Below are 17758 nucleotides of genomic sequence, written 5' to 3' on the forward strand. Positions count from 1 at the left end.
GGCTGGGTCAGCAAGGGCCAACGGTGGGGAAAATGCGACCCCATTCCATTCCATGAAATTGCACCCTACACACATAGCTGTTTTCATACTAGAACAGATACACACAGATACAGGAACACTGGCTCTGTGTTTAGCAGGTTTTTTTTAAAAGGGTCCGGGGCTCACGTGCACACGGCTGCTGTTGTTTACGTAGGCTAAACAGACGCAGCCTCCAGGCCGCAGCTTATTTCAGGGACGTCTGGCTCCTCAAAGTGCGCTCTGTGTGACTTCAAACTTCAAAGGTCCAGTAGGTAGCTGTTTAAAAAGCCATCTGGGATTTATTACAGTCTGGCTAGAAGGGGTCACAAGCCTTTCCCTGGTGCTTCCACACACAAGAAAAAAACAGAAGCACAATGTCTCCATTAGCCCGAGTCCCTAGGTGAGACTAGATATATTTAAACGGCGAGGCAGTGATTTACAGCTAGGATAAGGCATGATGTAAAGCAGAGTGGATTCTTTAATTCTTTATTTTTGATCAACAGTAATTAAATGATAATAACTTTTAGATGTTATGCTTCTGCCAAGCATGTGGTTCGTCAACAGCAGATAATGTGGTTGCTAAGCGACACGCAAGCACCGGTATGAGTGGCGATTTTCGTTTGGTGAATTAATATTTAAGTTCACTTTTATGTGGTCACAGCTAGGTGTGTGTTTGATATATTACGTCTTGAAATGTGATTCAGCCAATCAGAATATAAGATTAGATCATATTTATACATCTTAGAGCTACAGAATGATAATTGGAATTTGTCTCAAACTGAAAAAGTTGGAAAAGATCTTTTGAAAAGGTAAGGTACGAAAATTCTATTTTTTTAGTCCTATTTTCACCTCAATGATGGCAAGGCTGCTGGCTTGAGTTCTTGTGTATTCATAGTATTTCATTTTACAGTACTCACAGGACTCTATGGAGTATTTCATGACCTCACGGCCATCTTGCCTGACTAATGACATGTGTTTGTAATCATGTTGTCTTCTAGCGCCAACACTGCCAGAGACAGAGATTCCAGTCCCACTGCAGCCACCCATACTACAATTACATGCAGTGCTTTGGGCAAATGTTTAATTCCAAAATGCTATACAGGTTATCCATTTTGGAAAGGTTTTGGTCCCTGAAATTGATCAGCCAATATTTCAATTATGGCTTCTATGGTGAAAACCATAACTTTTTTATGCAAAAAGTCTCGATATATGTCAAGTAATGTGCTTTACTTTTATTCCAGCAATCATTTTGTAAGAGTAGGCATCATTTTCGTATGGTGGATATCATTTTGTAATGAAACTAAGCGCTAATTAGTTGTAGAGAGCTGGGAAGCTTTGAATGGCTGTAATCAGTCTCTCATCCATTTTGCACTTGCCAGGTGGAACTGTTGTTCATCAAACTAAATCACATCAGTAGGGAAACAAGGAAGCGTGGAAATTTGTTTGGCAGTTGACCATCAAAGTTCCCCTGGTTGCTCAGCTCTGTAGGAAATTAATTGACTTGTGGTAAATTGTTGATTGTGTTGCTCACAGTGTGAACGCGGGCGAGTGTGGTACTTTCTGTTCTGACATGATCACAAACCCACAATACCCAAAGGGAAACTGTACCTACAGTGACCATTTCGATTACCATTATGTTTGCTTAGTGGACCATGATAGAAGGAACATGACATTTTTGACTAGTAAATTGTTAATTTGCAAGGCTTGAAATGGAGTCGTGTCAGCAACTACCTTTAATTCTTTTTTATCATTCATCAGTGCGATTGCCACTGAAACACAGTCACACCTTACAAGTTTGTCTGCTAATCATTAATAATGCAATGTTGGCACAATATTCATAGTATTCTGTTACATCACCACACGGCCATCATGGCAGGAAAATAACAGGTGTTGTAATCGAATGACAGCCACAGCCAATGAGCTGTGTAGGTAAATCACCATGAAATGCATGTGACATCATGGGAATATTATGAAGAGTCTGAATGCATGTGTGTGCATAGGATGAGACAGAGGGAAAGTATCTGTGTTAGAGAGAGAGAGAGAGAGAGAGAGAGAGAGAGAGAGAGAGAGAGAGAGAGAGAGAGAGTTATTTGATAATGTTTAGACAGTTATAACTGAGCCCTAGATAAGGAAATGTGTTTCCAGTAATAGAGGGAGTGGATCATTTCAGTGTCAGTCAATTTCATTTACTTCACTTTTTTGTTCCCAGAATCAGTTAGAAAACCTGGTTTCAAAATGAAGCGTTTTGTTTGACAATGAGATGAGACTATTAGAAGAAGAAGTGACACTTACTAAAAAAATGATACCACAAACATCCAGTAAATGATGGCAAAAATATAACTTTTACGGACGATCCCCTGTATATTTTAGACATATTAAATGTTGAACTTCATGTTTTTTCCCCCCAAAATGGATACATATTATTTTGGATATGAACTCTTCAAACAGCTTTTATTTGGGTAACTCTATCGTGATAAGCAAAAAATAAACAACTACGGGGAGGGAAACCATGGCCTCACACCACAAGGAGCCCAACCAGTCATTTACTGGAAGTTCATCCACTTTCTATGAGAGCGGAGCTGCGAGGAAAAGTTGATGTTTTGGGCAACAAAGGCTCCACAGACATGAGGCGACGGGTTGGAGCAGGAGACACAGAGGGCCGATGTCTTATCGTGACAAAAGCGTCATTTGTCCGCACGCTCCAGTGGCGGCTGTGTTTACGATTCCAACTTTCCGAGTGTGTCATCCCCACAGGAAACGATCCACATTTCCCTGATATTATCGCATTTCTATGATAGCTACGACAGAAGAAAAGGAGATTAGCGTGATATGTCGGGAGGAGTCCTTTCTATCTATTTCAAGCTCTATGGCCAGTGTGAGAGAGAGGGACACAGGGTCAGTTTCTAAACGGGGATTGTTTGGGCTGTGACTTTGCTCTTTTGTCCACCACATTGGAAATGCCAGAGAGAGAATGTTAAGTGTGAGACAGATTCCAGATCCCCCCCCCCCCTCTCTCTCTCTCTTTATCAATCTACTTCTTTCTCTCTCCATCCAATCCCCTCTCCCCTTGTCTCTCTTTCTCGCTCTATCTTGTATCCTTCTTCTCTGTTTGGCCCTCCAGCTGCTCTCCGCACGAACGCTTATACACACACACGGCATTCTGACGCAAATCCTAAACAAAACACGACTGTCGCCTCAACTGTCTGCCAATTCCTCTTTCTCCACAACTTTCGCTCGCTATCTTTCTGTCCTTCTTTCCTTCCTTCCTTCCTTCCTTCCTCCCTTTCCAAACCCCTCTCTCTCGCTCTCTCTCCCTCTTGTCCTTTCTCTGTTTCTTCCTCTGTGGGTCTCACTGATAACTGGGCTCTATCTCCTCCCAATTATCCAGGCCCGTGTTTATATAACCACATAACAGCATAATGGAGTAACAGTGAGCTGTCCACTCCCACCAATCTATACAAAGCAGCTTCGATAATAAGCTCATATAAGCTCTCTCTCTCTCTTTCTCTCTCTCTCTCAGTTTTCACTTAAAGTGGTCAAAAGAGTGCCTATGGACAGGAAACAGAAACGGATAATACAAAGCGCTTATCACCATGCATTGATCTCTAATCTCTAATCTGCTCTGACTCAATTTCCCCACAAGGATCATTAATGTCTCATCTCATCTAATGTTAAACTTGAACAAAATCCCACAGCCTTCAATTAGAAAAAACAGCAGGGCCTCAGTTCTAAGAGCTGCTTTCTCTCTGCTGTCTCTCTCTCTTCACCCCTCTCTCTCTCTCTCTTTCTCTCTCCCACTCTGTTGCTTTGTCTTTTGTCCGCCTGTCTCTCCTCTGTGTCATATTGTATTGTTTCACCTCACCTGTCTCTCTCTCTCTCTCTCTCCTTCGGTTAGCCAATCCCTCTCTCTCCCTCCTCTGTTTGCCTCTGTCAGACTGGTTAGATCCTCATGAGCATGTGATCAGCAACATTCAATTCACACAATTTACAGTTAAAGGCATTTGCTGAAATCATCCAGTGAGACATTCAACAACTGTCAGCATTTGCATGATTCACAGCAATATCACCCCATGGCCCATGGATTATCATACGTATCATATGGTGAAGTCCATGGTAATAACCAGCAAATTATTCAAGTCTCACATATACATAGAGACATGACCGAACAAATAATTAAACAATTAAACAATAAGTAAAACAACCAACAGTCTCAGAAAACAAGTGACCAAGAGCCTTATCTTATTATTTTATTGTTTTACTTTATTCTCCTTGCGTTTTTATTCTTGTTTTGTTTATGTTCCTTGCATTTTTATTCTTGCTTTTTTAACCAATCTCTGTAAAGCACTTTGGTACAAACTTGTTTTGTTTATAAAGCGCTATATAAATAAACCTGAACTTGAACTTCATCTAAAAGAGAGCAAGCTCTGAATTAAACTAAGATTTCAAACAGCATTATTGTTGTAATTCTGTGCAGAAATTGTAGCGTTCAGGTTGCAGCTGATTAGTGTTTGTGCCAATGTGCTGCTGTACCCTCCCATTGCTTGGCCTGGCCTTTATGTGTATTTGAGTGGGAGTGGGCATTCTCATTCAAGAGAGAGAATGTGCATGGGTGCCTTGCCTGTGTGTCAGGCAGGGTTATTGACACAGAGGGAGAGAGAGAGAGACAGAGAAAGAGAGACAGACAGAAATCAACAGTAGTTCATGTTTGGCTTCCAGCAAACACAAGAGAAACAGGAAGTTCAGTAACCTACAGTGGTGTGAACTGATGAGAAACGGCATAGACAGAATCTCAACCCTTCCACAACTAAACCTTTGCACACAATATTTCAACATTTCCCTTTTCAATGGGTTTTCCTTGTTATTGAGTTCACATCAGGCCAAAACACCTCAGAGAAGGTGAGTCTGAGACGATGTTTGTGTGTTCATTTCACCACACAGAAAACTCTATAAATACTTTTTTTTTTAAAGTTTTATGTAAGCTTGGAAAGTTTACTGAGCACGCATGCCGTTTGTCAACACCACTGTTTCCAAATGAATGGGAATGAGTGGTGACGGATCATTCTTGTGGTGAAACCTAACAACATCACTGCCGTTTCATCACTTATAACTGCCAGAGCAATGACTGAAGCAGGAACGGTGATTGATACTGGTATTGTGATTCATGGGAGGCACCGATGTTACATGGAGCAAACACACACATACGCACGCCTGGGAAAAAATCCACAAAGTCTTTATGATTTGGATGAGAGAACACAGATTTGAGGAACGGCATGTGTCTTTTCAAGGAAAATGAAAGTCATTACAGTCAGTCACTCTTTCACTCACAGCTCTCTCCCTCCTCCCACACACACACAATGAGTTAACGGGTGCCTAGGCCTTCTGATTGCATCTCTCTCTCTCTCTCTCTCTCTCTCTCTCATAATAGATGCATGCACGTACACACACATTTCAACAGACTTAGAAGAAAACGAAACCTACGGAGAGAGCATGAGGGTGTGAGCCTTGGGCAATTGGTGGAATCAAAACTTAAGAATAAAGGCTTCATGATGGATAACTGGGCTGAGACCCATGTTGAGATAAACAACATATGACAAGCAGAGTTACAGAGATAAACATCAACAACTCTCTCTCTCTTTCACCCTCTATGATGTACAGTAGTACAGTACAGGTTAGTACGTTTTTCAACTTTCAACATAGGATCCAGAAAAAAGATTTAGTCACACCCTTGAAAATATACATGTAGATATGTCTTGTGGGTTACCACAGAGAGACATATGACCCATAGTTTACGGAACCTTTTTATCAATCACTCCATCTGACATCCTGTTGACAGCGAACAGGATGTGACTACACCGACTGATTAACTCAATAAAGCACATCAACTCATATTGGCACTTCCCACATGGATCCACTGAAAAAAAGCTACAGCTGAATGCACAGCAACACTTAAGGTCTGTGTGGAGGCACACACTTGATCTCGCCGTGACTGTTTAAACAGCAAAACCACATGGAATTTTTTTCCTCTGTTTAGACAGCCATGATTCGCGTGTGCCATGAAAGAGTCGATCTATGCTGCAAACGGTTAGACATCAGATTTTTCTGTTGCCGTGTAAAGGCGGCCAAAGTTAAATTCACTGAACTGAGCCGCGGTGATAGATGCCACAGTGTCGTGTATTGTACTAAACTATGAGTGGAACATCTATGATGACTATGACTGTATATGGTCACAGACTCTGGCTTGGATCTTAAGAATCTCTCGTAAATGAGGCATGTGGTGCGACCACTATGGGATTTTGAAGGCCGATACCGATGCCAATACCAATATTTTTTTACCTGAGGCTGCCAATAGTCAATATTTTGCGCCAATATTCAATATCTTTAAATGTGACTGTTTTACGCCCCCCAAAATGACAAGTATTTAACATTACTGCCTTTAAATGAAGAATGAATAATAAATAGAATAAAATGTGAAAAAAATCATAATTGCAGGTACAGACAGTTACAGACAGTTTTTATGTGTCTGTGGTCAGGGTGGAGCCTCCATCACATTGGCGGTGGATATCCGATATTCGATATTTAATAGATTAGGCTTTTCCACATGCACTGTAAATCATACCCTATGTAGTGGAGGGGGGTGAGGATGTGGGCCGGTGGAGTACAGGGTCAGATACAGGTTAGCAAGTGAGAGTTATAGTTGTAAGTCTATAGAAACCTGAGGCGAGATGAGTCAGGCTGAGTGAAACAGAATCTCCTAACAATGGTTATGATATTTCCCTTCATGCTCCTTATAGCAGGCCGTCAGTATCTGAAACCCTGAGAACTATGAGGCTGCTCTGGTGCTTAGTTCAGTGGTTCAGTGAAGCTCTACTCAAGTACTTTAAACATTTCAGACTACTTTAGAAAAATATTTTCTCCCTGCCTCTGGACTTCCTCAGCCATTAGTGACAGCAGAGCAACTGCCATATAATGTAGTGGTAAAATAGAAGCTGGCCAAACTATGAACTCTATGTTGACCATAAAATGAAAAGGCACAGGCAAAATGGTACTTAAAAAAAAAAAATAGTGTTATTTAATGTTTTAAAGCTGCACTGGACAAGATTTTATATAAAAACTACACTCGTCTTATCAGCCTGAATCACAAAGTGGAGTTGCAGCAGAGAAGAGCGTCCCATTCCCCTAATTGAGACCCAGTAGTTTCGCCCTAGCTGCCCAAATGAAATTCTGGTGTCGGGTAAGGACACTAACACCCACGGGTAGTGATGCACTGAAACACAAACTGCAAAATACAAACTGTTTCCTAAAGAGCAGTGAGTTAGCGCTCTGTCCAGAGGAAGCTGGTCTCACCAATGTAAGATCTTGTTCCTTTTTCTGTCATTTGGTATCCTTTGGTATAAAGTGATCACAGACCAATCGGGTTGGTAAACATGAGCTTGCCTTGCAGGTAACTTGCTGCACCATGTACAACAAAATCACAATGAAAAACTACTGTTGGTGGTATATGGCTAAATGTTGCATTTGAGTCTTAAATATGGTTTCAGAGACTTAAAAACGTATCAGTTTCTCTTTGCACTACTTTTCTAGTGAGAAATTTCACTGGTTACGCAGATGTATACTTTACTGTTTTTTTGTTGTTTTGTTTTGTTTGTTTTTTACTCTTCAGGCTTATTTGGGGATGCAATTATTCTAAAATGATATTTGAACTGGCATTAAAAAGTAAGTAAGTAAGCTTTATTTATATAGCACTTTTCAAAAACAAGTTACAAAGTGCTTTACAAAGACATAAAAACAAGAGAAATTACCAGATAAAAAATAAAAGTAGAATTGATACAGTAATCATGACAAGCGAGGTATGGATTACAAAAACACAATAAAACAAATAAAATAAAATGGAAGAGTAACCGATTCAAGAGAAAGCAATTCTGAAAAAGTGCGTTTTTAAGAGAGAATTGAAAGAAGAAACAGAGCTGGCCTGCCTGATCTCCTCCGGCAGGACGTTCCAGAGTCGTGGGGCCGTGATTCCAAAGGCTCGTTCTCCTCTGGTTTTTAGCCTTGACCTAGGGATTACTAACAGACCTCTGCCGGAGGATCTCAGGCTGCATTTAGGCTTGTAAATTAAGTCAGAGATATAATCCGGGGCCAACCCCAAATGTGCTTTAAAAGTAATCATTAAAATTTTAAAATCAATTCTAAAAACGTACAGGTAACCAGTGTAGAGATGCTAAAATAGGCGTTATGTGGGCTCTCCTATTGGATTTTGTGAGTAGTCTTGCTGCAGCATTTTGAACTAGCTGGAGTTTGGAGAGGTTGTATTGAGAGAGACAGGAATACAGCGAGTAATAGTCTAAGCGGGATGAAATGGAAGCGTGGATAACAGTTTCTAGATTCTTAGCGGATAAAAAAGATCTAATTTTCGAGATATTACGAAGTTGCAGAAAGCACAATTTAACGACTGACTTCACCTGCTGGTCAAAGTTAAGTTTGTTATCAAAGATAACACCCAAATTTCTGCACTGGGGTTTGATGCAACAGGATAGAGAACCTAAGTGAGAGGAGAAATGCTCGCTGGAGGGGTCCGGACCTATGATAATGGCTTCTGATTTATCTGAGTTTAGCTGAAGAAAGTTTTGAGAGAGCCAGTTTTTAACATCTGTAAGACAGGATTGTATTTTGACCAGTTGTGTTGTGTTGTTGGAGTCAAACGAGAAATAGATCTGGGAGTCGTCCGCATAAAAATGGAAACTGATGTACTTATGAAAGATTTGACCTAGCGGTAACATATAAATGGAGAATAAGAAAGGGCCAAGGACTGAGCCTTGAGGCACTCCATAGGAAAAATGGGAGGAGGAGGATTTAAAGTTACCAATGGCCACACAGAATTTCCTATTAGAAAGATAGGAACAAAACCAATCTAAAACTGTACCTGATAAGCCAACCCAGTGCTTAAGACGTTCAATTAAAATCACATGGTCAACTGTATCAAAAGCTGCAGTAAGATCTAAAAGCAATAAAACAGATGTTAGGCCATTGTCAGCTGCTAAAAGAATATCATTGAGAACTCTAAGAAGTGCTGTCTCAGTGCTATGACCCGCCCTAAAACCTGACTGAAATTTATCAAAGAGCCCGTTGCCATTCATATGATCGATGAGCTGACCAGCGACTATTTTACCAAGACCTTAGCCAGGAAGGGAAGTTTAGATATTGGGCGGAAGTTATTTTTAAAACGGATGAATCAAGAGATGGCTTTTTGAGAAGTGGTTGAACTGTAGCGGATTTAAAATAATCAGGCACTTGACCAGATAAAAGTGAGGAATTGATAATGGCCAGGACAAATGGGGAGATTGAATGAAATATTTCTTTAAAGAAGTGAGTTGGAAGAAAGTCCAGTGAACAGGAGGATGACTTCATTTTAGTAATGACATTGGTTAGATGCTTAGTAGTGACTGACTTAAATGCTAGCAGGGTGCAAGGTGTTTTATAGCAAAGGTCAGGGAGAGTTTGAGAAGGAGGGATAATTGCATTCCTAACAGCTTGAACCTTATTCTAAAAAAAACTCTTCGCATTTATCAACTGAGGGCTCAATAAAAAGTGGGGGAGGGTTTGTGGTGTGGTTGATTATATCGAAGAGGCGTCTGGGGTCATGTTTATGTTTAGCTATAAGATCCGAAAAATAATTAGTACGTCCAATTTTAACCTCCAAGTTAAAATTTTTCATGTAATCCTTCAGCCTTTCAAGATGAGTGGGAAAAAAAGGGCTTATAAAGTTTAAATTTAACTTGCAGAAACCTATAGTCACCCTATTTATGGTTTGCACTTTTTTGTTTTTAGTTTTCCCTCAGAAATAAAAGGGATTTTTTCAGTCATAATTGTCTTTATTCATATTTTGTTCAAAATATTGAACCGTGAACCCAGTATCATGAACCCAACCGTTAGCTGAATGCATTGTCACATTCCAAACTTAATATAATATACTTATACAATGAAACAATATCATTGAGATTTTTATATCTGCCCTTGAACAAAGCTCATACATGTGTATCGTACTGGTGCAAGAACAATCCTGGAAGCAGAGGCTGAATAAGGTAGCTAGCTGGTTCACTGCTCCTAACCCAACTACAATGCAGTCACAGTCCATGTCTCCTAGGATACAGGCGCCACTCTAATACTATATCACTTTATATTTTCCATGAGTAGATGCCTCCCTTAATGGACTTTAATCTGTACATATTATCAGGGTGCCTGTGTGGCCTGTGCTCTGATGTACTCTAATAACAGAGTCTGTGGTCATTGATCAGATGACACAGTAATAGAAACGATAGCCTTACACAAATACGCCCATATAAACAGTGTGTAGTCACAGGCACATGCACATACACAAACTTTATGACTGTGATTTTTGAGCGTCAAGGTGAATATTTAAACCAAAATGTGGACTAAGGCTGCGTTCACATGTAGCGTTATTTTCCCCCAACTGCCAGCGCTTCTTTGTCATCAAAAGCAATGGGAAGCTGCCGCAAGGCGCACAAAAGGCTGTTTCCCATAACAACAACAAAGATGGAGAAAGTGCCGGTGGAGAAATTGGTCGTTGTAATAAGGGAATTTCTGTTATGCTGGACGTGTATTGGGAATATCTGGTAAGCCTTTGCTTGTTGCTCAACACTGTATTGTCTGTTAGAAGTGCTAATCAGCTGGTTAGCAGCTAGCCAGCTGCTCAGCTAATGTCAGATGACGTTATCCTGATCCGCTTTTTATTTCTCCTCACAAAAAGCACTCCAGGCAGCACTTTTTCTACACAGAAAACGCTGTGTGAACGCAGCCTAAGGCTAAAAATTGTGTTTAATATCTGCTGCTTTAGTGGGCATGTCACAATAACTTCTTCATCCCATGCTTAACCAAGAACCATTCAGCGACAAACTTATACCTTCCCAAACTGAGTTCCCTTGAGACTACACAGACATGACATGCAGCCAACAGAATGTATGTATGTATGTACACACACACACACACACACACACACACACACACAGGTTTTCAAGAAGGTGACTTGAAATCTGGCAGATCACTCCACTAGTATCAAGAACGCACTCAAGAAAATTCTTGATACAAGTCGTTGATTCACATTCACACATCTTACCCTACTTACCTCACATCTTATCTTACAGTTTCAAGAAAAAAAAAATGTTTTAAGACTCAAAACAGCATTACATGGCTTGTTAAGATGGACAGTTTCTGCAGTGTACTCTGTCATCTACCACTGGATGGGTTCAGCTAACGGTCTACCTGGCCAAATAAACACTGGAAACAATACCAGAACCAAACAACGCTAACAATTGGTGACACAGACACACATGCACACACACACACACACACAGGCTTTCTCTCCCCTGTCTATTTCTTTGTCTCTTTCTCTTTGTGTGCTGCTCTCAAATAAAATGCAAAGCAGCAACACACACACACACACACACACACATACACATACACACACAGAGAGAGATATGATTATAGTGTCAGGTGATGATGAGGAAGGAAATGGTGATCTCATTACAGAGTTGACGTTGATGCATATGACTGTGTGTGTATGTGAGCAGATGTTGCTCAGTATCAATGACTCAATGGTTACTTCACCACCTGCTGAAATTTCTGGATTTCAAAACTCACTTACCGGCCCGTACTGACACAACACATCCCGCCAACTGGTAATACAAGACACCCAATCGCCAACATTTCAATATTTCTCTGTCTGAGTTCTATGAAACTTCTCTATTCTAGGGTTGTAAATCTCAGCCTTCACCACAATACGATGCAATATTGATACTTCAGGCAACAATTCGATAATTGGCAATATTTCAAATTTTGCTGCGATACGATTCGATGGGGTGCGATAGAATAACATCAGATACAACATACCATAGCCATATTGACACCCGTGACCATCTGCGTGCTGTTTATGTTTACCGGCAAGACAAAGCACGTATGCGTAACGTTGTTTTTCCGTCTCTCAACAATACGAATCGATTAACGCATGTTGCATCGACTGAATTGCACCATTGCCTTCTGCACTAATCGATGAATCTTTACACCCCTACTCTACTCTGTCCTGAAAAGTAACTTTGTGTGAAAGTGATTCAAATAACAGAGAATTTGACATTGTTTGCAAAAGTTTTCACCCCCCTTGGCTTCATTTGGGTTCAGCTGTCACACAGCAGGCTGCGGCTCCTGAGGACTGCTAGATGGCAGCTTGATCCTTTTGTTGTTGTTGTTGTTTTCCCGGGTTTTAATTAGGTTTGATTGTTTTCACCTGTTTTGAGTAGCATGTAAGTTCTGCGTTTGTGCCAGTCTTTAGTTCCTTTGCTTCGGTATAGTTGTTGCTTCTCTGGTTTCGTCTGTCTATCTTGTTGTTACGTGATCTCTGCATTGTTGACCCTTGCCTGGCTGACTGTATATTCTGCCTACCGATTCCCGTAAAGTCTACTTGATCCCTCCTACATCTGCCTCCTGCGTTATCTCTGCATTTGGGTTCACTCCCTGCCTTGTGCCATCAGCACTGCACACCATATGCCACTCAGATGTTGTTTTTAGACTGTATTAACCGCTTGTATGTTTTCCTTTCAGAATTTGTGGATCTATGTACACTGTGTTAATCTTAAGAAAAATATGTTTGTAGCCTAACAAAATATGCAGATGTTACTCTGCAGCTAGTGTTTTTCCAAGCTTTTAACACAGTGAAGGAGGCGGTATCTCGCCACACCCACAGCCAACACAGGATGAGAACAACATATAATTAGATATGAAACTTTTAAAACCTAATCAGCACTCAACAGAGAACCAGGAAGTAATGCTGCAAGAACACCAACAGATTAAACTAAACACAATGCTGCCCTTCTGGACGACTTTTCAAAAATCAGGGTGCTCTTCCCAGGAGGTGAGAATAACCATGAGAAGTTTTAAGACTTGGTCTACACCCCGATCTTCTAAATCTGGGTGGTACAGCCAGTCCAAGGCTAATTATGGTAAAATCAACGTTTGGAGCAGATTTTGCTATGACCCAATTAAGACCGTATGAAAATCTTGCTTCTGTGTGTTTTTTCGTGCCATCCTTAATTGAAATAAAGTCTCTTATATCCAGCTTGAATGTCTTTCCCATTTGTGATTCAGGTCTACTTTTATCCAGCATCCCACCATAATCTTTGTTGTATTGAAGTCATTTTGGCAATCTCAAATAGATTGACTGAGATATTGATACAAGGACTCACAAAATCTATATAAGGCTGTAAAAACGGTTTGCATTTCAAATGTTTGTAATCAGTAAGTAAAAAATTGTAAAACTTGTATTTTCAGTTAAGATGGGTTATTCGTAAACAATCTTGGTGAATAAACTTTTTATTTATATGGTCTAATAAATTTTGGATTGGGGCTTTAATTAGTTTAGGAAATCTGTAAGAAGTCCCATAAGAGTTTTTCCACTCTGAGGATTAAAGACACTCAGTCACATGGCTGCAATCAACCAACTTCTCTTCCTGAAGAAGTGTATTTTCCATTCACCATTCCACGTCCATGACTCACAAGGTAAAAACAAACACATTAAGTTTTTGGAATACCTCACAGACCCAAAAGATCTGGCTACGTTTGGACTGGAGAGGCAATATAATATGAAAGGCATGTCTAATGTTTAACAAATTTGTGAATAAAGCTTGGGACAATACATTAAGTGTTAACATTACTGCATGCTTTGTTGAAAAGTAACAGTTGACCCAAACTACACTCATGGATGCGATGAAACTGACACTTTTTGAAGACCTCTCACAATGTATCCATGATTTTATTCACTAATCTTCCATCTTTTGTTTGCTCCTGTCATTCAAAACAGTAATTTAACATCAATATCTAATCATGTACTTTTTTTTAAACCAGCTGTTTGTTGTATAACATACCCACAGGTCTGGTCACAAAAACCACCAAGCTGTAGTTTGGTAAACAAGAAAGTGAGGCTGACATATAGGGATGACATGAAAGGTTACGATTCAAATAATGAGACATGCTGTAAGGTTTAATTAAGAAATTGTTGATGAATTTAGGAGTAAATTAAAACAATATTTTGGGTCGTGCTGGTGGATGAACCATGGCACTTGTTTTGCTAAACTCATTTTAAACTAAACTAATTTCCCCCACAACTACTTAACCACTGTGTGTACTTTGGAATAGAAGAAATTGATATTTTGATGATTGGATGAACCAAGACACCGTCCAGAGCAGTAGGGGATAATGTACTGTACAGTACAACGTTTGGGACGTCAGAACCTCTTCACCGTTTTCCTGTTGACATCTGACTGCCTCACTCCCTGTTCTCTCTCTCTTCCAAACCTCCCCCCGCCTCCTCCCATCCCCTCCCGCCATTCCTGGAACTCTCATTCGCTTTCCCAAACTTTGCCCTCTTACACTCACACAAACACACACAGACACACACACACACACACACACACACACACACGACATCTGCTATCAACACTATAAATTATTTACAAGTATAGGACACACAGACACAGAGTACACTGTTATTTTTCACCATTGGCCAAATAATTAAGTATTTATCTTAGGCTTGATTCTGGCCCATTTTTACAATAATAGGGCTCCCCTTCATGAATCAAGTCTGTATTTATCCTGCATTAATACTACAGTGGCAGCCATGGCAGAAGGCTTCCCAACAGTCTTCTAGTTTGTATTAGCACTGTAAACGCCACTTTTTCACTTTAGTAATATAGATCTAAAAAGAACTGAGTCTGAATTTGACATTATTTCTTTCAAACAGGGACGTTACAGTGCAGTAAACACTAACGCTAAGGAGAAGATGATTTGCTTACAGTACAGAAGTGAGAATTCTGCAAATCAATTAGCCAACCACAAGACTACATTCACTTTCACTACTACTATAAATAGGACTACTGAAATTAGTAGGCATGCCTCTTCTTAGTTGATCATTGTCAGTCACTAATGTGGTAAAATGCTAAGTTTATAGATCTGTTGATTAAGTCGATTAGGTGACAAAATCCTTTTGACTCTTATTTGACTGGGAATTTCTTAGTTAAGACCCCTTCTGATTCTTCTTAGCCCCGGGGCTAAGAAGAACTGTGTGAATCATTAGCCCTAGGCTGAGAGTTAGCCATGGGTTAAATGTCTGTGTGTGAAAAGGGGTTAAGCTAACTCTCAGCCAACTGTTTGCCCAGGGCAGGGTTAAGATAACTGTAGGCTAACTGTAGCGCGTGCTGTGTGAAAAGCCCTTAAGATAACTAAGATAACTACAACTATTAAAAGGTTTAAATCGTTCTAAACATCCAAAACTATAACTATATTTTTTGGTCTGATCTCAGAGTGATTTTTTAGATGCAGACACAATGATAAAACATTTTCAACCAATCAAATTCAAGTCCTAAGGAGGAAGGGGGTGGGAGAATTCGGTAGCTCACAGCAGTGAGACTTTGTTTCTGAGGAACTTTGTAGTTTGTGTTTGAACTCATTGTAGCATGAATGCTTGAGCAACAATGCTTGAGCAACAGCCTACGTTATAGTTTATAGTCATCTTTATAGTTATCCATCTAGATGTGAATGGGCCTTAACATGGTTGCCAAGGGAAACTGCAATGGATAAACTCTGTCTATCCATGGCTCTGCACCAGGCCACTACCATGACCACATGCAACTCTGACAGACTATAAATCCTGCTGAAATAAGCGGTGAAACTCACTGAGATGGAGTAGATGAGGGCAGCTATTCCAAGTGGCAGGCAGCAGCACAGCAGGGTGAAGACGGAGTAGCAAAGGTAGTCGTTGACTGGGTGCTCCAGCGGGGGGCGAGTCACGTACACCGTGGGCTGGACAGTGACGGTGGCGACCCCAGGCTGTCCTGGGTACTGCTGCCCAGCGCCCATGGGGTATGGCTGTTGTCCATATGCTGGACCCCCATACTGCGATGGGGATCCGTAGCCCTGTGTGCCAAAGACATGAAACGCAATTCAAATTTTTGGTAAAATGAAACTTGTGCAATGTGAGAGCAAACAGGGTGGCTGCCAAAAGCAGATAGCCATGGCACCCCCATGGCTATCTGCTTTTTTCAGGGCAGGGCATTGGGAAACTTCACTAGAAATGAAACTGAAATTTGAGCCACAAGTCCGGATGGATGGTGAAATAATTACTGTATGTGCCCATTATGTGCACATCACATTCCCCTCGGGGCAATAAATTAATTCATTCATTCATAATCACATCAGATTTAGCAAAACAAAGCTCCACCTGTGGTTCCTGAACTTAAAATAGAGGCAGAGACACTATACACTATACTATAGATAATCTTCATTTTAAGCAATGTAAACCAAGGTACAAAGTCTCTTTTAGTGCTGAAATGTTGCCAAAAATCTTGGGCTGGGTAATGGATCCATTAGCACTGCAATACATTATACAACAGTTACTGCCATTACTGCTCCAGTTCTTGTCATTCTGAACAATGTAGGCATACTCCAAGTTTGACATGTAAGAGAGGGTTTTATTTTGATTTCAAGAGGAGATAAGTACAGATGCATATCCCGATGACAGTGTTTAGCAGGTGCTGCAGAGTAGCAGCTTAAAATGAATCATGCAAAAGGAGAACGTCACACAGGACTTGTTCAATTATTTTACAGCGCTTCCACATGAGGTCTTCATCAGGAGCTTTACTCTATTCTAGTTGCCTTACTTATGTGCGCCATAAATGTGGTAATTTTAATTGTCGTTTGCTCACTTTGGAGGCTCTTCAAAACTTTTTCAAACGTTTTACCTTTTAATCAATCAGTAGACGCTCTTATTCTACTTAAAAGAGCTATGGTACATTTTATATAACAGATGATGTAACGATAAACGGTGTATAATAAAAGAATACCAGGCTATAGGAATATAATAGTGAAATAACAATAATATAGAGTTCGGAAAAGTCTATATAACTTCACTATTGAGTAGGTTGTATCAGTAAATGAGTTTAAATCCAAGCATCAACAACAATTGCAACGCGTTAATAAGTAGTGAGATAATTTCACTTGTTGCCAATGCAGTCACAGCCGTTTTGAGAGTCACATTTTTTCTTTTCTATCTTTCTAAGGCAGATCACTCACTTACATAAAGACAACGTCGCTTGATGAGAAAATTCTTGAAACAAGTCGCTTTGCATTGGAAGCATGTGAAATTATCTTTCCCTATTGGCAGATTTTTTTTTTTTCACTTGCTTTAAGAAAAATAAGATTTTGATAAGATTTTGATAAGACTTGTTAAGATATCTTTTGCTGTGTATATGGACTAGGCCTAATTGCTGTAATAACTGTATAGTATGCTTCGAAATTTTATTATAGGATTAATATTTTCTAAGGATGATGTACTAGATCATGCCAAGAAAAGGGCTGAGTGGTTTTCATCTGTGAGGGCCTGGTGGTTGTTGCCTACCTGCAGGTTAGCTGGGGGGTATCCCGGGTTGGGGTACTGGGGATGGTCTTGGTAGGGTGGAGGGGGCGTCTGGCCCATCATGGTTTTCTCATCAGAGGTCCATCCAGGAGCGCTTTGTGACTTGCTGGGGTCCATCCTGCAACAGCTTCGGTCTCTGAGTTTTCACAAATGTTTTCTCGCTTTTTTACCCCACGTCCACGCCCCCTTTTCTCACAGTGGCCTGGTGTTGCTGTGTTTGTCTTTGGGTAAATTTCCACTCGTTTTTTGATGTCGCCCCTGCGGTGA

At 40.4% G+C, this 17758-nt stretch overlaps 1 protein-coding gene across 1 annotated transcript in view; it reads right to left on the minus strand.

The window, feature by feature from the left end:
• The window catches only part of LOC139916198 (proline-rich transmembrane protein 1), a 28110-nt gene extending 10352 nt beyond the window's left edge, over positions 1 to 17758 (minus strand). The window contains exons 1-2 of the mRNA XM_071905003.2: positions 17474 to 17758; positions 15754 to 15993 (exon numbers count right to left, since the gene is read on the minus strand). Of these exons, the coding sequence (XP_071761104.1) occupies positions 15754 to 15993; positions 17474 to 17608 (375 nt within the window). The 5' untranslated portion in view covers positions 17609 to 17758. The remainder of the gene's footprint in view (positions 1 to 15753; positions 15994 to 17473) is intronic.

This window comes from Centroberyx gerrardi, chromosome 12 (genome assembly GCF_048128805.1).
Source record: "Centroberyx gerrardi isolate f3 chromosome 12, fCenGer3.hap1.cur.20231027, whole genome shotgun sequence".
In the NCBI taxonomy this organism is placed as follows: Eukaryota; Metazoa; Chordata; class Actinopteri; order Beryciformes; family Berycidae; genus Centroberyx; species Centroberyx gerrardi.